This window comes from Tarenaya hassleriana, unplaced genomic scaffold (assembly GCF_000463585.1).
Source record: "Tarenaya hassleriana unplaced genomic scaffold, ASM46358v1 Cleome42, whole genome shotgun sequence".
Classification (NCBI taxonomy): domain Eukaryota; kingdom Viridiplantae; phylum Streptophyta; class Magnoliopsida; order Brassicales; family Cleomaceae; genus Tarenaya; species Tarenaya hassleriana.
The window spans coordinates 152473-172742 of NW_010966986.1; the positions used below are offsets into that span (position 1 = coordinate 152473).

Genomic DNA, 20270 nt, shown 5'->3' on the forward strand with positions numbered 1-20270 from the left:
AAAGTCGAAACAAGGGTAAAAGATAGATAATATTCGGACAAACCGAACAGAAAACTCGGACACACCGAAGCTCGTCGTCGGACACACCAACGGAAAGATAGTTTGGAGAAAATTCTCAACAAACAAAGTCTCAAGCATAAGCTCAAATTTCATTCACCAAAATCTGATCAAAATGATGTATTACAACTCATATTTATAGAGTTGATTGGTTTATTTGTTCAACATGGTTTGCAAGCTATTATATGGAGTCGGAAGATTTATCACCGCGTCCGAAGAATTGAGGTTGAATTTCCGCCATTACAAAAAAAAAACACAGACCAAATCATATCGTTTATTACCACCAACAATATAATGTCTATTGAATTCTTTCCCATAATTTTCAGGTGAAATATCTCTAAGTCTCAACATTGGGCCAAGGGGAACAACTAAAGACGATCTCCATGAATGGTAGGGTTCTATCTTTTAGATAGAAAGATTATTGTTGGTAAAAACTAAAAACGACTAATTGATATATGCGATTTAGTGTAAATTACTAAAAAGTATATTATTTTATTTTATATAATACTATTATTATTTTTAAATAATTTAAATAATTATTGTTATTATTTGATACCAGTTAATTATCAATTTTATAAATAAATATATTGTTCTTGCATAATTTTTTTTTCCTTCCGTGAAAAAACGACGGTATCTCATCAACTGAATAAGACCCACATTACTGAATACTTCTTGTCTCAACCGCATGCTTTTGTTTTAAGTGATGTTGATTCGATTGATGATAAAAGGTAACTTTGCCTCCACTAGTAATATACATTGTATATTACATATTTTAATTAATTGTAAATACGATTTTTACCTACATTACCTGTATTTGAAACTACGAACCAATTCTTCGGAAGAGTCTTGTGTAGTGGTTAAAGAATCCATAATTTTTCAAAAGATCATGGGTTCGATTCAACTCTCCAACAAATCTGTCACCCTTTGAGTAGTTAATATTGATATTGTTGATGCCTTGATAACGATTTCGCGAATTTTCAATTAGATTTCATACCCTTATATTATATTTATATAGTTGTTGTTTTTATATTTGTTATTTACATATTATATTTGACACAGAGCAATAAATGACTCATTGTGTTATTGTAAGGATACCATTGTAAATATATGTAAAAATTGTCCTATATGTCTCTATAAATTATAAATTATAAATGACATGAAACACTACATTTATGCATGAAAATAAATCAAAGACTATTTCGCTATATGATGTTAGACAAAACATCTAAAGGTCATTTAGTATCCAAACCACGGACCAACTCTTTGGAGTCTTGTGTAGTGGTTAAAGAGGCATTATCAAAAATACCCTTACTTTTCTATTTTGACTTCAAGACATACCCTTCTCCAACTGTGACCATTTGACCTATGTGATCAGAAATTTAATCTTGGTTATAAAATTGAATTTATAAATTTTTTTTATCAAATGATTAGTAAGATATATAAGATATGAATATAATGAATGGGTGTGATCATCATAAATTTAACGTTATGGACAAAATGACCAAGATTAAATTTCTGGTCACATGGGTCACATGGTCACAGTTGGAAAAAGGTATGTCTTGAAGTCAAAATAGAAAAAGTAATGGTATTTTTTATAATGCCCCGGTTAAGGGGCATTAATTATCAAAAATGCTCTTACATTGCTATTCATACTTCAACATATACCCTTATCTAGTTATCACCATGTGACCCATGTGATCCAAAATATAGTGTAGTCACATGTTGATCTCATTGTTCATAACGTTAAATTTATTATGTTTTAATCAAATATTTAGTAAGATATACAAGATATGAACATAATGAATTGGTGAGATCACTATAAATTTAACGTTATAATTAATAAAATCAAAATGTGATCACACTATATTTTGGATCACATGGGTCATATGGTCACAGTTGGAGAAGAGTATGTGTTGAAATAAGAATAGCATAATAAGAATATTTTTGATATATTGTCGGTTAAAGAGTCCATGATTTTTCAAAAGATCATGGGTTTGATTCAACTCTCCAACGAATTTATCACTATTTGATTGGTTTATTTGTTCAACATGGTTTGCAAGCTATTATATGGAGTCGGAAGATTTATCACCGCGTCCGAAGAATTGAGGTTGAATTTCCGCCATTACAAAAAAAAAACACAGACCAAATCATATCGTTTATTACCAACAACAATATAATGTCTATTGAATTCTTTCCCATAATTTTCAGGTGAAATATCTCTAAGTCTCAACATTGGGCCAAGGGGAACAACTAAAGACGATCTCCATGAATGGTAGGGTTCTATCTTTTAGATAGAAAGATTATTGTTGGTAAAAACTAAAAACGACTAATTGATATATGCGATTTAGTGTAAATTACTAAAAAGTATATTATTTTATTTTATATAATACTATTATTATTTTTAAATAATTTAAATAATTATTGTTATTATTTGATACCAGTTAATTATCAATTTTATAAATAAATATATTGTTCTTGCATAATTTTTTTCCTTCCATGAAAAAACGACGGTATCTCATCAACTGAATAAGACCCACATTACTGAATACTTCTTGTCTCAACCGCATGCTTTTGTTTTAAGTGATGTTGATTCGATTGATGATAAAAGGTAACTTTGCCTCCACTAGTAATATACATTGTATATTACATATTTTAATTAATTGTAAATACGATTTTTACCTACATTACCTGTATTTATATTATTTACAATTTTTTTATATCAATATATCAAGAAACGTTTTAGTATAAACAAGTTATGAGGGGTGACTCGCCCTTCAAGACCAAATGAACGGGTTTGAGAGTCAAAGATTCTAAAAAGGGTCGTGGATTCAACACTATTCTTTTGTGAGTCTGACATCCTTTGAATAGTTTATTTATTCTACGTGGTTTGCAAACTATTATGTGGAGTCGAGATTTATCACCACGTCCGAAGGATTGTGGATGGTTCTCACCGTTACAAAAAAATTCAACAAGAATATATCTATCTTTTGATAATGGAGTTACAGGTTTAGGTGTTATATTTTTAATTTTTTTTAATAAAATTGTAACAGAATTATTAATTACCCCATTAAATATATCTTTATAAAATTTATTATTATCCCAATTATAAATTATTGCAGATTCCAGATTCAAATGCGATTAGCTTAATTAATACAAACTTTACTTATTTTATAACTTAATACTATCAAATTGTATATCATCCTTTGGTCAACTTGAAGCTTTTGGTTGTTTTGTTTTTTTAATCCATCATGTATAATGTCAACAAAAAAAAAATACAATCTTTTTTTTATTTTTATTTTGTTATTTTATCCTATTAAATATCGACGTAATCTTAATTTTAACAAAATTGACTTTCTTACACAATCAATTTTTCAAAAAAAAATATACAAAAATATATCTCCATGTGGATTGAACATTGATTAAAAAAAAACTAAACCAGAGTAGTGAAATAGAACCTATCCGCAAAGAGTTAGATTGTCTTAACATCTTACAAGATAATGTATGATTATAGTAAGAGTAATTTATAGCAATTCATTTTAAATTATGATTATAGTTTTTTTTAGAAAAACATAAAAATTACCTTCAAAACGTAGATTTCGCTGGCTCCAATTGTATTTTCATTATATAATTATAAGTTATAACCAGACTAAATATCTATTATTCGACCAAAAATATTCAAAATAAGGACGATATTCAGTGGTAGTATATAGGCATGGTTATCTATGATGGGTTAACCATTCGACTATAAAATTCACAATCATTTTGCCCACCAAATAAAAAAAAGGGATAAATGACAAAAAAAAAATATGTATTTTCATTTTGTCTTAATTTAAACCATATACTTATTTTTATCCTTAAAAACCCTATACTTTTAGATTATCTCTAAAAAAATTATGTACTTTGCATATTATAGAATTTAAACTTTATACTTATTTTTTATCCTAAAAACTTCTACACAATTAGATTATCTCCAAAAATTTTCTATACTTTGCATATTATAGCAATTTAAATCTTATACACATTTTTTGTCTTAAAAAACAAAGTCGTAATGCATTTAAAAGAAGAAATTGCCCACGAGAAAGAATTAAATAGCTGATAGATTTGACTATCTCCATAAAATTCTCGTACTTTACATATATGAATAAAAATAATATGACATTCGTATCCCACTTTCCGTGAACAATATACCTCATATGGACAAAAACCAATAATATAATGGGTTTTTGTATTATACTCAGATTCGGGATTGTGATCCCAAACTTTTACGGTTGTGTTAAATATTATCTCGGACGTGTATGATTTTAATTTGACTGTTGAAATGTTTTAAATTCCACTACTTGTTTGAATGAAAAGTTTTAAAAATTCTCGTATTTTGGCTTTGGTAATTATATTATTGGTTTTTGTTCATGTGACATATCATGTTCACGGAAACTGGGATACATGTGTCACATTATTTTTGTCCATGTATGCAAAATACAGAAATCTAATTGTACATGGTTGAATATATAATTTAAATTGTCATAATGTACAAGATATATGAATTTTTTGGAGATAATCTAATTGTACATAGTTTTTTAGGATAAAAAATAAGTAAAGGTTTTAAATTACCATAATATGCAAAGTACATGGTTTTTTGGAGATAAGTTTTTTGGAGATAATCTAAAAGTACAAGATTTTTAGGATAAAAAATAAATATATGGTTTAAATTGAAATAAAATGGAAGTACATGATTTTTTTTTTTTGCTCATTTACCCTAAAAAAAATTATACACAATTATTTTAAAATGGTGTATAAAATTTACGTCCGAATGATTTTAACATAATAATTTTTCTTGGTATAAACATAATAAAATTTGATAGTTAGGTCCCATCCCTTTGCCATGCTTAGGAGCCATAAGGAGGAAGACTTATGATACACTTGCGATAAAGACAACACACAAAGACACGAAAATCTCTTCTTATTCTTCAAAGGGTAAAGCCCAAACAAGTTGCCTCGAATTATAGCATTGACTTCATCATCATGATTATTATAATTAATCACCCTAAATCACTTCAAAAAATTATTTTTCAGGGAAAAGAAAAAATATATATTGCAGTTTAATTAATTCTCCAATATCACCATATATAAAGACCTCTATGTGCATCTCATTTTCTTATCAACCTTAAATCATCAACAAAATCATATCTTCCTCTCCTCTCTTCAAATCTTGGAGGATATTCAGATATATACAACAATGGCGATCCGGAATCTCCTCGTGATCTCGCTTCTCGTCTGTTCTTTGATCGGGACGAGCCGTGGAGCGGGCAAAGAGAAGCTCTTCACCGACCTCCAGCACACGCTCGCGGTCACCGCTAAACCTAGCAGGCAAGGCGGTATGTAAAATTTCCGATCTCTTCTCCAACACAACTCATACACCACTCCACGTACAAGTCATGTTACTACAAGGGCATAATCGTAATTTACCAATATCTAGGGTTACCTACTTATGATGACGTCATCTTTGCTTGTCATGTTTTTTTTTTTTTTTTTTTTTTTTTTTAGTTCTTGACCCGGGGAAGGACAAGGTGAGCGTAACGTGGAGGCTGAACTCCACGGCCGCTCCGGGAAGCGACTCGGACTACAAGACGGTCGCCGTGAAGCTGTGCTACGCGCCGGTGAGCCAAGTGGATCGGCCGTGGCGGAAGACATCGAACGAGCTCTTCAAGGACAAGACCTGCCCTCACAACATCGTGTCTCGCCCCTACGACGGGACCCCCCAGTCTTTCGACTGGACCATCGAGCGTGACATCCCCACCGCCTCGTACTTCGTCCGAGCCTACGCTCTCGACAGCAAGGGCGAGAAGGCCGCGTACGGACAGAGTACGGACGCTTCGAAGTCAGCGAATCTATTCAGCGTTCAAGCAATCAGCGGACGCCACGCGTCACTGGACATCGCTTCCATCTGTTTCAGTGTCTTCTCCGTCGTGGCTCTCTTTGGCTTCTTCGCCAACGAGAAGAGGAAGGCCAAGTTGGAGCAGAGCAAATGAGCTTTTTTTCAAGTCTTTGTGTGTTTGGTCGTGAACAACGACGGCGTTTACTTTGACTTATCTTGTCTTTTTTTTGCATGTTTAATTTGGTTTTCCTTTTACTTTGTTTTTGTGTAATATTATGTTATTTTGTATTCGAATCCACGAATCGTACGCTATATGTACTTATACGTATTACAATTCAAACCCGTTGAAGAAAACAAAATAATTTTTGTATAATGATGTTATCATATGATTATACGTCGGTGAATTAAAAATATATGCCGATCTTGTGTATTCTTTGCAGAATTTGCTCATAATATTGCCATCCGATTTACTTGGTACAGAAAATGTAATGATGTTTAACTTTTCTCCTACAGAGTCCAATGACGTGGCGGAATCTGATTGGACATGGAGCCAATCACAAATTTCATGTTCATTATTCACATGGGGTCGCTTATCATAAAATGTCAACCGCTCATTTTCATAATTTAATTTATAGGTATATCAAATCCAGATATTTGTATATCCGACACTGGCATGATTATGCCCATCTAAGACTATGATTTTTCGCTGGAGGCCAGAGCACAGTCGTAAGTTGGAAAAATGGCGTTTGCGTTTCAAACGCTGCAAAACTGCGTTCCAAACCGCATATATAAGTATGTGTTCGTTTCGTGTAGTGAGCAAGCAGACGCACACAAGCATTTATATATATAGCACCATTGATGAAATTCTGAGAAAACCTTAAAAGGGTGTGGAACTTGGCTCTGTTTGGATCCATTGTCGACCAAACTGTTCATCGCCTGCCTTTCCTATATATGCCCTCGCTCGAGCAACAATGGTTCCGACCACATAAAAAATCTTTACAGACAAACGAATCTTGATGATCAAACTCAAGAAGCAACGGTTTCACCGAAACCAGTTCCGAGATTCAGATCGAAACCGCAAAGATGATCTCTTCACATAGATACAGCAGCATACATGCGTACACGGTCTATAAATCCGTATAGACATACTGTGTATAGATCGTTCTTATTCGGGATTTATCACACAGTATAGAAACAATTCAATACTGTTTTCGTCAGAACTCGCAGGGTTTAGGTCTCGAAATCAGTGCTTTTCATCCGATCAGTACCAACAAGAGATAATCTATTCTCGTAAACATCGATATATCCGAAAGAAGACGTACCCGGAGGACATTCCAGGGCAGCTTCCAGGGATCTATGGTGAACTCCATGAGAATCGACAGAGCAGCCGCCTTTATGGTCGTGTCCAGACAGACAAAGCTTAACGCAGTCGTACTTGTGTATAATGTCCATCACTTCGTCGTAGTTCCACAACATCGCGGCTTTGGATGCTACGCTGGGATCCATCGGTATATGCCCGCAAACAACGACCTTTTGGTTCGTTTTAGTCGCGTCCCGAAGCACATTGTCTAGCCATTGCAGCTGTTTCTCGCCGACACCGCCATTAAACTTCAGATATCTTCTCTCCAGACCTACCAACCCCTCCGGGCTGTTCTTGTCGGAATTCGGGTTCTTTTCTTCAAGTATTTTCAGCGCAGCCGCTGTATGAGGATGGTCTCGAGGCCATCCAACCGCACTGATGTCATACCCGTCTAGCACAACGATTCTACACCCCGGAAAGGGCGAAAAATCGTAATAAGCACTTCCGCTGCAACCCGGGATCTTCAGCAAGGGAAGCAACTGTTCTCGGGGAAGATTGTAGAGACAGTGATTACCAATCATATGATACACAGGACCACTGAATTTCCCGAACTCATCAACAACCTTCTTCACGGCGGCTAGGGATTGGTCCTTGGGACAAAACCCGTCGACTATATCCCCAAAATTGATAACAAATTTGAGATTTCCATGCTGGTTCCACTTCCGGACCGCCCTTTGCAGAACAAGCATGCTGTGTCTGTAATATCTCGGAACACCCAAGAACGAGTGGCCATCGGGTATGTCTGCGTATTGGACATCGGCTATAACGCCGAATGAGAAAAGAGGCGATCCATTTGCAGACCCCATTGCAGCAGATCTTGGTCTCTGCATATCGAAAGATTCACATTTCAGTTCAGAGTCATAGAGGAAATCTCAGCAACATAACCAAGCTAATCACGAGTTTGAGAAACAACAAAGCCAACAGAGGAAAACGCCGTGTTGGCAATAACACCCTGGTTCTGTCCGTAAGCACCCAATGTCGCAAACCCTACACTACATAACACAGTGATTTCGACGAATAGACCCAGAAATCACAATTTCAGATGCATCGAATTCATCAGGAGACAGATTCTGTTTAATAAGATTTATGAAACGTCATCGAAGGAACAAGACGAGTGCAGATTCAACGTGTCTCCACGTTTCATCCCATTCAGTATTCAGAAACTTTCGACCAGAACGTCTAAAAGCGCATCTACAGAGAAGAAAAAAAAGGGATCCATAACCGGAGCCCAGAAAATTTCGAACCTTGGAACAGGAAACGGAAAATGTACGGACAACTTACGACGGTTATGACTTGCGAGATCGATCTTAGGCTACAACCGGAGAAGGTTTCGAGGACAAACAAGCAAGTCTGTCTGGTCAACAACGAACCAAAGGGGAGACTGAAACGACGCGTTTTAACTCTATTGGGGATTCGATTATTTTTTAATTTTAGAAAATTTATACATAATGTTACGAAAATATTTGTTTCATTGGGACACAAGAAAAAATACAGTTTTATTCCAAAACAAAAAAAAATAAAAACAATATTTTATGAAAAATAAAATAAATAAAAACTATCTGCACCTTTTGTTCCATACCATACGCATTCGACACACTCGAAGCTATTTTATCAGTATATTATAGACATCTGGTGGAGACTACTTGTACGTGTCCCGTGACGGTCGTCAACCCCTTTCCCGACCCGAAGAAAAAGCAAAGAAGAAAGAAAAACGAAGGATTACCTTTGAAAATCCCCAAAGGACAAAAAAAAAAAACATTTTCATATAACAAAAAAAAACACACACACACACACAAAAAGCGCATGCCACCACATCAATTCACGCTTCCATATGAGCACTGCCTCTGTCCTTTCAGCATCCCATTCCTCCCTGTCTCTCTCTCTCTCTGCCCGGAGCATCTGATCATCTCTTTTCGACCACCACCGTCGAAATTCTCCACCTTTAGCCCAACCTTACCTCGTTTCAAGGCTATACTTCTCTCTCCGGAACCAGGTCCTTCAGAGCTTTGTCAATGGAGTTGGCACTCTCCTTGAAAGCGGCGGATGCTGCTATTTCTCCTTCTTCCTCCTTTTCCCTCTACTGGAACCCTAATCCCAGCCTAACCCGTCTGAGGAGCAAAATCTCTGTTTCGCCTTGTTTTAGACCCTTCCAATGCGTTCGTTCTTCATCTCCCGATCATGGTCTGGTTTCCTCTGTAAAACCCACCTCGCGAGACCCTATTACGTCTCCGTTCTCGTGCTCGGCCGTGGCTTCTTCGTCTTCGGAGACCACTTGTCTCGTGCTTCATAGGCTTCAGAGGTTGGTCGCGGAATTCCAGTCCTTAATGGAGCCAGTGGATCGGGTCAAGTGGATTCTCCACCATGGGAGTCTCATCCCTCCGATGCCCGAGTCGTCTCGGACCAAGGCGAACCGAGTCATGGGTTGCATGGCCCGAGTCTGGCTGGACGCCGAGCTGGATCAAGATGGGAAGATGCGGTTTTGGGTGGACAGCGACTCCGACATAACGAAGGGTTTGTGCTCGTGTCTGATTCAGGTGGTGGACTCGGCGTCGCCCGAGGAAGTGATGGGGCTGAAGACGGAGGATTTGGCGGCGCTCAATGTTGGGTTGTTGGGTACAGGGGAGAGGTCGAGGGTGAACACGTGGCACAATGTCCTGGTGAGCATGCAGAAACGGACGCGACGGCTCGTGGCGGAACGTGAAGGACAAGCGCCGGCGTTCGAGCCGTTCCCGTCGCTGGTTGTGACGGCTGATGGGATTGAGGCTAAAGGAAGCTATGCTGAAGCTCAGGTGAGTAGTTTCCTCTGTAATCTTCATTTCAAACAAGAAGTAATCATGGATGACGATGATGATGTTGTAAACAAGGAGTATTAGGATCCATAGATAAGCTTTTGTAGCGATATTTCTTAGGGGAGAAGAACAAGAATTGAGAATTTACCCAAGCTTGGGAACATGCAAAGGGTTCAAATCAAAGCGTGGGCCAGATATTCACAAGGACTTCTTGATCTTGTAGGAGATTTATACCAAAGTTCCGTTGAACGGATTATAAAAAAAAACAAGTATTGAGAATTTTACTCTTAGGATTTGGCAATGGGTTAAATGATTTGAAAAGATGGAACCAACACATCAAGTTTGAGTTTGGCAAGCATTGTAGATGTTGTTGTAATGGCTAGAATCAAAGGACTGGTTGAAGACACTATTATAATATCTACCTTGTAATAAAGTGTTTCACTTTGATATTTTAGTGGCAACTCGGTTTTCCTCCTGCCAATTGCTTAGTTTGAGCGTTGAGTCTCTTTCTTTCCTTGTTTTGTACAGCTTGATGTTGTTTTTGTACATTTAATGTTTTGTATACTCAGTGCTTTCATTCTTGTGTTGTGAATGTTTCATATGGAGAAGTATGCATTCTCATCTCATCCAGTGAGAACAGGATTGCAACTTGACTTGATTTCGTTTAGTTATTTTCTTTTCCCCTTCTTGTTTTCCCTCCGACCCCAAATAGATTTGGGATTAAGACGATGTTGTTGTTGCTGTTCTTGTGCTTGTTTTCCCTCTTTTCCGGATTAAATTTTGTGCCACTCTTGATATGCTATTTTCTTTTTCTATTTTTTTTTTGTTGCAGGCAAAGTTTTTGTCTCCAAACGAGACTAGGGTTCAAGAACTTGTCAATGTGCTGAAGGAGAAGAAGATTGGAGTTGTAGCCCATTTCTATATGGATCCTGAAGTGCAAGGGGTCTTGACCGCCGCACAAAAATATTGGCCTCACATTCACATATCCGATTCTCTGGTCATGGCGGATACAGCTGTCAATATGGCGAAAGCTGGATGTGAGTTCATAACTGTTCTGGGTGTCGATTTTATGTCTGAGAATGTTCGTGCCATTCTTGATCAAGCCGGGTTTGGAAAGGTAGATAGCTCTATGGTCTCTTACGTTTTCTCTATTGTATCGCTCCTTTGATTTGAAGACAATGACAAAACTACAGAGAAGATGAACTGGAAACTTACAGAGTTGTTATAACGATATCTGTTCTGTTTACCGGGATATTTGAAAATCGATGCTTTTGGACAAGCATTGGCATTTACTTATTGTCGTGGTATTGTAGGTTGGCGTATACAGGTTGTCCGATGAACGTATAGGGTGTTCACTGGCCGATGCTGCTTCTGCTCCTTCTTACTTGAATTATCTCGAAGATGCTTCTTCCTCTTCTCCTTCACTGCATGTCATCTATATTAATACATCTCTAGAGACGAAAGCCTTCACCCACGAGCTTGTTCCTACAATTACTTGCACTTCCTCTAATGTCGTTCAGACGATTCTGCAGGTCCGCTGTCTTGCTTTCTCCCGATTCTTTTCCTTTGTCTACATTCTGTTGAAATCCCTTTCCTTTTCTTGCTGTTTTTTGTCAACAGGCATTTGCACAGATCCCGGAGTTAAATGTTTGGTATGGACCTGACTCTTACATGGGAGCAAATCTCGTAGAGCTTTTACAGCAGATGACATTGATGACCGATGAAGAAATCGCCAGTATTCACCCGAAACACAACAGAGATTCCATTACATCATTGCTGCCCCGTCTGCACTATTTCCAGGTAACTTTTTTTGTTGTTGTCTCCCATATATGCAGAATGCTAATTCCGTCTTCTGTTGCAGGAAGGGACGTGTATTGTACATCATCTCTTTGGCCACGAGGTTGTCGAGAGAATAAAACAAATGTACTGTGATGCCTTTCTTACAGCACACCTTGAGGTTCCGGGTGAAATGTTTTCGCTGGCAATGGAAGCAAAGAGAAGAGGGATGGGAGTGGTCGGCTCCACACAAAACATACTTGATTTCATCAGGCAGAGGGTTCAAGAAGCATTGGACCGAAATACCGATGACCATCTCCAATTCGTTCTGGGAACAGAGTCGGGAATGGTGACATCGATTGTTTCAACGGTTAGAAATCTGCTAAGCTCTGCTCAATCAAAAGTGAAAGTAGAAGTAGTCTTTCCGGTTTCATCAGACTCGATGACTAAAACATCAGCCAGTTCTTCCGAGAGTCCGGATTCCATCAAAGTCGGCGATGTGATACTACCGGTTGTACCGGGAGTAACGAGTGGTGAGGGCTGCTCTATTCACGGCGGTTGTGCTTCTTGCCCGTATATGAAGGTCATTTGCTTTTCTAACCCAATCTATTGCCTCGGACTCGACTCGCCTTTCTTTTTTTCTATCCGCAACTTGAAAATGCCCGTAATCTGCAGATGAATTCTCTGAACTCGCTCTTGAAAGTGTGCCATAATCTACCCGACGAGGAGAACACGCTCGGGCCATTCAAGGCCGAGAGGTTTAAACTACAAACTCCTCAAGGGAAACTGATTGCAGATGTTGGGTGTGAGCCAATTCTTCACATGAGACACTTCCAGGTTATTGAACATTCATAGACTAAGCCTTTTGGGTTTTCGTTCTTCTCGACCTTGCCGTAATCTCAAACCCATTGTTTTACGCAGGCAAACAAGGAACTGTCCGATGACCTCGTTCATCAGATACTCGGTTCTTGGGACAGGAGGTGACTCGGGTTGAGCCAAGACAGTTAGGTTACTGTCATCTTTCTTACAAACTTCCTAAAAGGAAGCAGTGACACTGTCTCTCTGTCTTCCTATTATACATCCTATGTTTCACCGTCGGTTCGGTTATCGGTTTATCGTCATACCGTGAGGTAGAACAGCGTTACGGGCACCGCAAAATGTGGACCAACGTATAATACGGCAATGTAACAAAGCAACGTTCTTGCCGAGGACATCTAACCTTGGAATGGTGAAACGTTTCAATAACTGTATTTTGCATGTTTAGCGTTTTCGATATAACCTTGACGAGGAACTTGAAGAACAAGGGTTAGTATCATCTCCACCGAATTACGAATCCCGAAACTTAGCACGGGATTTTACCCTTCAACGTTGCTTTCTCGAGAAACCGATCTTCGGACTTCAACCATAACGAGGGGTCATGGATCAAAGCTTATTGAACCATTGATTGAAGCGTACAAGTCACAACATTCAGTGGTCGTTAACTAGGAGTGGACATTTTGGTTTGAAATCTTAAGTCCTGGACTGGTCCGGATCGAACCGAACTGAACCGAACTTGCGAAAATCCAAATTAGTCACCGTAAAAATATGCGTAAGCATCAATTTTCGTTTTTAATTTGGTAACCATATAACAAAACCACTCCGAACTGAACCGACTAACATTCTTTTCTCGCATTGTAAAAACCCTTTTAAGAAATTCGATGTCTTGTTTTTGGGGGAATTCCGTAGCGTTTCTTCTACTTTTATAAAGGAAGGAACTTTATTTGTTAATTTGATGGGCTTTTCACATTTAGCTTGACGATGACATGCAATAATGTAACTGCGTATTTGCAATGTGGATCAGAAATGTGTGTTCTTGAAATCACACGCTACTCTACCAGATCTCTTGTTCTTGATTTCCGACAAATGAGATAATTCATATTTGATTCCTTTTTTTTTCATTGCAAAGAAATCACAGTTCTTCCAAACTCAGTTCGGTCGGTAAAGCGAACACCCGAAACAGTGAAATCCTAAAATGAGATAAGGGAATTGAACAAAGGAAACCGAACCAATATCAAATCCTCTCCCGAAATAAAACCCGAAAACGCATCGAATCAACTTTTCGGGGTTTTGTTGTATAACCAGCGTTTGCATATACAGAAATATGAATGATCTCTAACGTACGATATCATGTCCAAGTGCAAACGTACCCGTTCTTATCCGCCGAGGCAAGTGGTTTCCCGAGCCCGCTCCAAGCGCAGCACAATATCGGAGACGTTTGCTCCTTGAGCGTCGTTACTATATCGCCTTTCGCTATGGACCATACATGAACCGACCCATCAGCCGACCCTGCAGCCACATAACCGTCATCTGGACTTACACAAGACCGGCTCCAGTTCGATGCCAACCTGTTCCCTGTTGCTTTGAGCGTGCCACAGAGTTCCAGTGTTCGGGTGTCGAATAGATTGTGCAAGTTGTCTCTGCCACTCGTCAGGATCCTGTTTCCGTTTCTGGACAACGATACCGACGTGACGGCGGCAGAATGTGCCGCTACTTCGGACAGAAGTCTCCCGGTCTGAATATCCCATAGCCGGAGATTCCCGTCCATGTGACCTGAAAACACAGTCTGCCCGTCCACGCTGAAGCAGATTGCATTGCAGTTACTGTGGAAGATGATAGTGTTGGTGCAGTAACCTTTCTGCAGATCCCAGAGTTTTATAGTACGGTCATAAGCCGCGCTCACAATGTGTCGGCTCGAAAACTTGCTCACATCCACAGCACATACTTTATCAGTGTGGCCCGTGAGTGTATGATTTACCCGACCCGTATTGACATCCCACACAAACAGATTGTTCGAGCTGCTAGCTGCGATGATGGATTTGCTGTCGTGGGTTATGGTCAGATCGAGTATATTGCCAAGGGAACCGTATAAGGTTTTAACTAAAGAACCGCTGTTACTGTCCCACATTTTGACTGATCGGTCTTGTCCCCCCGTAACCAGAGTCCCGGAATTGTATTCGAAGAGTATAGAGCCACAGCCACCTTCATGAGCGTGGATACGGTGCCCGCATGTAGATGGAACAGTCGACTCCACAAAGTGTTCAGTTCCATCTTCGTTGCGGCGAACAATCCCATCAACTTGTTGTCGAGCAAGATTTTCCAAACCATTTGCCTTGAGCCGAGCTAACATGTCTTCATATAGCGCATTAGCCTAATCGAAAAGAGAGATTCACATGCAATTCAATGATTCTAAAGCAAGAGGATGTAAAACCAAAAAAGAAAGTTTTTTTTAACCGGGCAACATAAAAAAGGCCAAGCACCTCATTAAGGCGTTCTGCATCCTGCATCTTCTGCAGCATCCACCGATCAATCAACATTTTATTCTCTGCCTCTGCTTTTTTAGCTCTAGTCGTTATCTCCTCCAGCTGAGCTCGAAGTTCCTTGTTTTCAGAAATAATCAAATCCAGAGTCTTGATCTTTTCCTCTAACTCTCCTTTTAACTGGGTGCTTTCTTCCCTGAAGTACATATTTAAGTTTCAAGGAGTCATATGAGATAACAATGTACCAGTGGTTGCAAAAGCAGTCTAACCTTGTTTCGGTTAATTCTTTCTGCAGGTCAGTAATTAATGTCTCGTTCTCCTGCAACGAAGCCTTTGAAGCTCTGGATTCAGCTACTTCTACCACAAGTTGTTCAGATAATCGGGATTGAGCTTTGTAACATTGCTGCAGCTCTGCTTCCAGTGTTTCATATTTCTCTTTCCATTCCGAGCCCTGCATATATCAATATTAAGTCAAACCATGACATATTTAAAGCATTACAGAGAAAGGAAGGCATAAAAGACCAAATCTACTATATTCAGAACACAAGATTACGGATTGGATGGGAATACTATGGCATAATAACTGATACGAGTAATAACTGATTTCTAGCAAAAACTTCCATGGATTATAATGATCCGCCTGGAGTTTAATTGTAAGATGTTCAGCATCTCACAGGACAACAACATCATGAAAACAAAAATGCATGTTTGATGTAATAGCTGTCCGAGCATCAGTCAAATGCCAAGATCGATTGGATGTGATAAAAACCAGAGAAACTCTCTTACATGAGATAAGGCTCCAGATAAAGCTCATCACTTCTAATATTTCTATGCTAACCATGGGGATTTTCATCATTAATAAACCATACTCTGTTACATCAGACCAATAAAATGATCCCTTCTGAAGTCCAAATCCACATGAACACCAAAAGACGTTATTCAAACTTGCATGGAGAGTAGATTGTCTGGACATTTTCAACAACAGATTCAAGATCCTAATTCTAATCCACTTCCCCATAGACACAACCAAGTTTCGGTAGCAAAGGAATGAAACAAAACTTTAAAGAACTGATATCCCAGAGGCAGCAAAGTACAAGATACATGTGTTCATAATACAAAAATCCAATGAAATAACTCAACCATGGTATTTAGATAAGAACATATGGAGGACTTCAATGTGTCATTTTATAACACCAACACAAGCAACAAGAACACAATCTGACCAAAAAAAAAAAAGCTACTTCCAACATTTTATCCACAATCAGAAGGCTTCACGAGCATATCATTAGCAATAACACTAACCTTGTAAACCTAAAAAAAATACAGAAAGAAGCCCAATTTGATGGAGGAAGAGTCAAGGTACCTGAGAAATAATAGGCCTAGATAGAGCAGAAATTACAGGAGCATGAGCAGCTTCCTCGAGAAGATGACGCTTCCGAAGAGCTCTGAGAGCGTGTTTAATGGCTTCCCTCGCTTTCTCCTCCTGTGCCCTGAAATTTCCAAATATCGACGGAATCAGTCACTGAGGGAGAATCAATCGGAAAAAGTGCACCGAACAGTGAAATCTGGAAAAAAAAAAACATACATCTCGATCGAGCAAAGACCTCGCAGAACTTGTAATTAGGGTTTTCGACGAGAAGTGGAGGAAGAAGAAGGCGAAACAGAGAACTTGATCGATTTTGATCAGAACCTATGGCGTGCCGTACGCAAACGAGTGCCCAAATAAAACAATGGAAAAATGGTGGCTGTTTTTCTATCTGTCGCTCCTCAACGAAATTGAATCAAACCCATATATAATTGGATTTAAACTCAACTTAAACCCTGGTTAATATATTTTTAAAATAACTTATAAATTAAAACGAATCTAAAAGACTAAAAGCAATAAAAAGGAATTAAAATATAAAAAAAATGTAAAACAAATATTTTTTAAATAAAAATATAATATAACATAAAATCTCAATTCTATCAAAATTCAAAATAAAAACTCGAATGAATAAAAGATCGTAAAAATTGGAAATTTTGGATGAGAAAATAATTTAATCAAATGTAAAATGTAACACCAAGTCATGTAAAGGACAGAATTAAGGAACATTTCATTTTGGTAGGAAGTTAAAGAAATCCATATTAAGCACGGCGTGTATATGTATACAAAAATTCCTATTTGTTTGTTCAACATAAAAAATTATTAAGTTATAAAATTTGAATATTGGAAACGAAATTAATTACGAATGTTGTAAAAAATTTAAAAACAATTGTTGTATCACATATGGTTGGTGTATGGATTCAACGAAGACTACAAAAAAAAATCTTTTAAGACAAAAGCTTTGCTATTGTCTTCTGTCAGTCTGCTCCAAGATAAAGAAAGATCTCTGGTTTTGGTTTATAACCGAAATTTCAATCCATCTCAAATTTTAATATGGTAACTACTCTAATGGACACCGTTATGATCCGACCCATATGGTGTCAGAAAGGATCGAGATCTAAAGGCATCGGCCGCCTATTCGCGACGGTCAAAGGCGAGAACGGTATTGAATCTTGGAGTCGGATCTTCCGGGCCAAGGACCAGCGACATGCGGACACTTTGAGTTAGGAACTGTGACCGCGACAGAGAACACGGGACTTGAAAAACTAAACAAACTATTTTATATTTTTTTAAACGTTCAATTTATGTTTGAATTTGATTTAGGGAATGACAGTGGCAGTCGGTTATTGACAATTCAGAAACCTACCTTCGCCTCAGGATTCATATTCCTAAACCCTAAAAAAAAATAACTCATCATCCATGGGGGTAAAACCAGTTTCACATGGAATGTGGTGCAGTGAAACAAATTACTTCTAAAACAACCCCGCGACCTGAGAAATTCGAACAGAGAGAATGCTACAAAATGGTCTAAAATCACATTAAAAGGGTACAAAAACAACAGCACAAACGCGCACAGAACGAACCTCACTCCGACCCTTCACCCTCAGAGCCTCCTAACGGAAAAGATTTCACGACGGCACTGAACAAAAAAAAAAATCGACGTTAGAACCACACCTAACTAACACTGCGTCCCTTTTTTATTTTACCTTTCAACGTAGTTCAGTAGAAACACTTACTGTAGGTAGACGTATCGATCTGCTCGGGAAGTTCCTTTATGTCAACCTCAAACCGCTCATAAAGCTCATCACTTCTAATATTTCTATGCTAACCATGGGGATTTTCATCATTAATACCCAACTGTTATTAAATACAGCGGCCACGCATCAGATGGACCCGAAAACTGCCTCAATTATCCACAATGATAGTTCGGTCTGAATGAACAAATTAAGTTCGAGGAAAAAAATGCATGCAGGCTCCAACTCCAAACCTGGTTAAGGACATCTGAATCGGCAGCGGATGAAACAAATGTGATGGCGAGACCCTTGGTACCAAACCTTCCAGCTCTACCGACCTACAGCATGCAGATCCAGAAGATATAACATAATATGATGAAGAACGTACACGAAACAACCCACTGAGGTTTTCAGGGGTGACAAAAGGAGATCAATTACCCTGTGGAGATAAGTATCAGCAGAATCAGGCATATCATAGTTGATGACGATGTTCACACGCTCGATGTCAATTCCTCTCCCAACCAAGTCAGTAGCCACAAGAATTCTCTTGTGCCCTTCTTTGAATCCCTTGTAACGAGTCAATCTATATATTGTGCAAGCAAAAAAGGTTCGTTTCTGTAAAGAGATCATAAAGGGCAAGCAGAGTACACTCGAATGACAAAGGACCTACAATATGGGATCATGCAAACGAGGTACTTTAGTTGTAAAACAGTTAGGGAGAGATACAAACCTCTCTTCTTGGGACATGCCAGAATGAATGCATATAGAGGGGAAATTGCATTCAACCAGTAACTTGTTCAGCTCGGCAGCTCTACTGACACTTTTCACAAAGATGACAACTTGATTGAAGTCCAAGGCATCAAGAAGGTCGTTTAACTTTCGGTTTTTCTCCATATCGCTTAGTTTGATGTAGTGCTGTCATGATAATAACAGAAAAATGGTTCACATATTTACCAATCATTATTGAAGCAAATAAGAGATCAGATCCGATTAACATACCTGTACAAGCCCGTGAAGAGTCAACTTGGCTTCATCATCAACATATATTTCCATTGGCTGAAAGGATCAGATGTCACATTAAAGAGTATTAGCAAGCGTTCCTCAAGCAAATCATATCCAGTACGAAAGAGATGGTAGATGGTGAGCCCTCAGACTCAAATTCTCGACCATCAGCTTTGCCTAGCTTATGCAGTTAAGCAAGGAAGCCGCTATCGCTCGGAACATTTCTTGGAATATTTCGCCCAAAACAAACGCGTACACAATGATGATGTCCTGTGACCTTCAGAAGACTGTCTCAAAACCAACCCCGTAGAGACAACAAGAAAAAGAAACCGAACATAAAATATTCTAATATGCAAAAGACACCACTGAACGTAAGCCCATCCCATCCCCCCCGACACAAAAAAAAAAAAAAAAGAAGAAAAAACTGACCGGATTATCCTATGCAACTAAATTGTAAACCTGAATCCATTGATCAAACGCGGGTATGGCAGGGCAGAAGGTGTCCACTAAACCGATGAACTCTTTCTCAGAAAACACTGGCGTTGATACAAAACTACAAGATTTTAAAACCAAGATAGTATCGGTGATTGGACATTACATCTTGCATAAATTTCTTGCAGACTGGGCGTATCTCTTTGCTGAGGGTTGCAGAGAACATCATTACTTGTTTATCATGAGGAGTCATTTTAAAAATCTCCTGCACATCCCTTCGCATGTCTGACAGAGGATAGGTAATGATTAAAACTTAGAACAGTCAAGGGAAAATGGATAATATCTAAAAACATAAACAAGTCAATAAGTAACATACCGAGTGACTCGAGCATTTTATCGCACTCATCGAGTATAAAATGCCTCACATTCTTTAAGGAAAGATCCTTATCCCTGGCAAGTGCAAGCACTCGACCGGGTGTGCCAACAACAATATGAGGACATTCATTCTTCAGTAAGTCTTTGTGAATCTTAACGTTGACTCCACCATAAAACACCGCCACCTTGATATCAGGTAGATATGTACTGAACCG

At 38.5% G+C, this 20270-nt stretch overlaps 5 protein-coding genes across 8 annotated transcripts; 2 read left to right on the plus strand and 3 right to left on the minus strand.

The window, feature by feature from the left end:
• Positions 1 to 5170: 5170 nt before the first annotated feature.
• On the plus strand, positions 5171 to 6302 carry LOC104824990 (high-affinity nitrate transporter 3.1). Its single transcript, XM_010557204.2, has 2 exons — positions 5171 to 5429; positions 5599 to 6302. Exons 1-2 carry the CDS (start codon positions 5291 to 5293, stop codon positions 6081 to 6083), a joined length of 624 nt encoding a protein of 207 aa, XP_010555506.1. The 5' UTR covers positions 5171 to 5290; the 3' UTR covers positions 6084 to 6302.
• Positions 6303 to 6969: 667 nt separating this feature from the next.
• On the minus strand, positions 6970 to 8676 carry LOC104824991 (manganese-dependent ADP-ribose/CDP-alcohol diphosphatase). Of its 4 annotated transcripts, none has more exons than XM_010557205.1 (2): positions 8571 to 8676; positions 6970 to 8113 (listed from the first exon to the last, which is right to left on the minus strand). In XM_010557205.1, the coding sequence occupies exon 2, from the start codon at positions 8093 to 8095 to the stop codon at positions 7160 to 7162; it is 936 nt and encodes a 311-aa protein (XP_010555507.1). In that variant the 5' UTR covers positions 8096 to 8113; positions 8571 to 8676; the 3' UTR covers positions 6970 to 7159. The 4 variants fall into 4 exon arrangements, with proteins under 4 accessions (XP_010555507.1, XP_010555509.1, XP_010555511.1 ...); XM_010557207.2 differs by having other exon boundaries at positions 8534 to 8639; XM_010557209.1 differs by lacking the exon at positions 8571 to 8676 and adding an exon at positions 8212 to 8517.
• Positions 8677 to 9074: 398 nt separating this feature from the next.
• On the plus strand, positions 9075 to 13117 carry LOC104824992 (quinolinate synthase, chloroplastic). The gene is made up of 7 exons (XM_010557210.1): positions 9075 to 10078; positions 10911 to 11195; positions 11392 to 11610; positions 11699 to 11878; positions 11940 to 12437; positions 12530 to 12691; positions 12776 to 13117. The coding sequence occupies exons 1-7, from the start codon at positions 9302 to 9304 to the stop codon at positions 12836 to 12838; spliced, it is 2184 nt and encodes a 727-aa protein (XP_010555512.1). The 5' UTR covers positions 9075 to 9301; the 3' UTR covers positions 12839 to 13117.
• A 715-nt stretch (positions 13118 to 13832) lies between these two features.
• LOC104824993 (autophagy-related protein 16) lies at positions 13833 to 16907 on the minus strand. Its single transcript, XM_010557211.1, has 5 exons — positions 16736 to 16907; positions 16514 to 16640; positions 15420 to 15601; positions 15151 to 15346; positions 13833 to 15041 (listed from the first exon to the last, which is right to left on the minus strand). Coding segments are annotated over exons 1-5 (1530 nt in total). The 5' UTR covers positions 16738 to 16907; the 3' UTR covers positions 13833 to 14018.
• Positions 16908 to 17866: 959 nt separating this feature from the next.
• LOC104825180 (DEAD-box ATP-dependent RNA helicase 56-like) lies at positions 17867 to 20270 on the minus strand (the record flags this gene model as incomplete). The annotated part of the gene is made up of 8 exons (XM_010557468.1): positions 17867 to 18152; positions 18250 to 18313; positions 18501 to 18584; positions 18685 to 18829; positions 18977 to 19161; positions 19246 to 19302; positions 19847 to 19965; positions 20057 to 20270. Coding segments are annotated over 8 exons (879 nt in total), but the record flags the coding sequence as incomplete, so codon positions are not given.

Coding starts and splice junctions, on each gene's coding strand:
- LOC104824990 (XM_010557204.2), top strand. CDS start 5,291: ATGGCGATCCGGAATCTCCTCGTGATCTCGCTTCTCGTCTGTTCTTTG. Junction 5,430..5,598: donor TAAACCTAGCAGGCAAGGCG/GTATGTAAAATT, acceptor TTTTTTTTTTAG/TTCTTGACCCGGGGAAGGAC.
- LOC104824991 (XM_010557205.1), bottom strand. CDS start 8,095: ATGGGGTCTGCAAATGGATCGCCTCTTTTCTCATTCGGCGTTATAGCC.
- LOC104824992 (XM_010557210.1), top strand. CDS start 9,302: ATGGAGTTGGCACTCTCCTTGAAAGCGGCGGATGCTGCTATTTCTCCT. Junction 10,079..10,910: donor GAAGCTATGCTGAAGCTCAG/GTGAGTAGTTTC, acceptor TTTTTGTTGCAG/GCAAAGTTTTTGTCTCCAAA. Junction 11,196..11,391: donor ATCAAGCCGGGTTTGGAAAG/GTAGATAGCTCT, acceptor GTGGTATTGTAG/GTTGGCGTATACAGGTTGTC.
- LOC104824993 (XM_010557211.1), bottom strand. Junction 15,347..15,419: donor AAAGAATTAACCGAAACAAG/GTTAGACTGCTT, acceptor TATGTACTTCAG/GGAAGAAAGCACCCAGTTAA. Junction 15,042..15,150: donor ATGCAGAACGCCTTAATGAG/GTGCTTGGCCTT, acceptor CTTTTCGATTAG/GCTAATGCGCTATATGAAGA.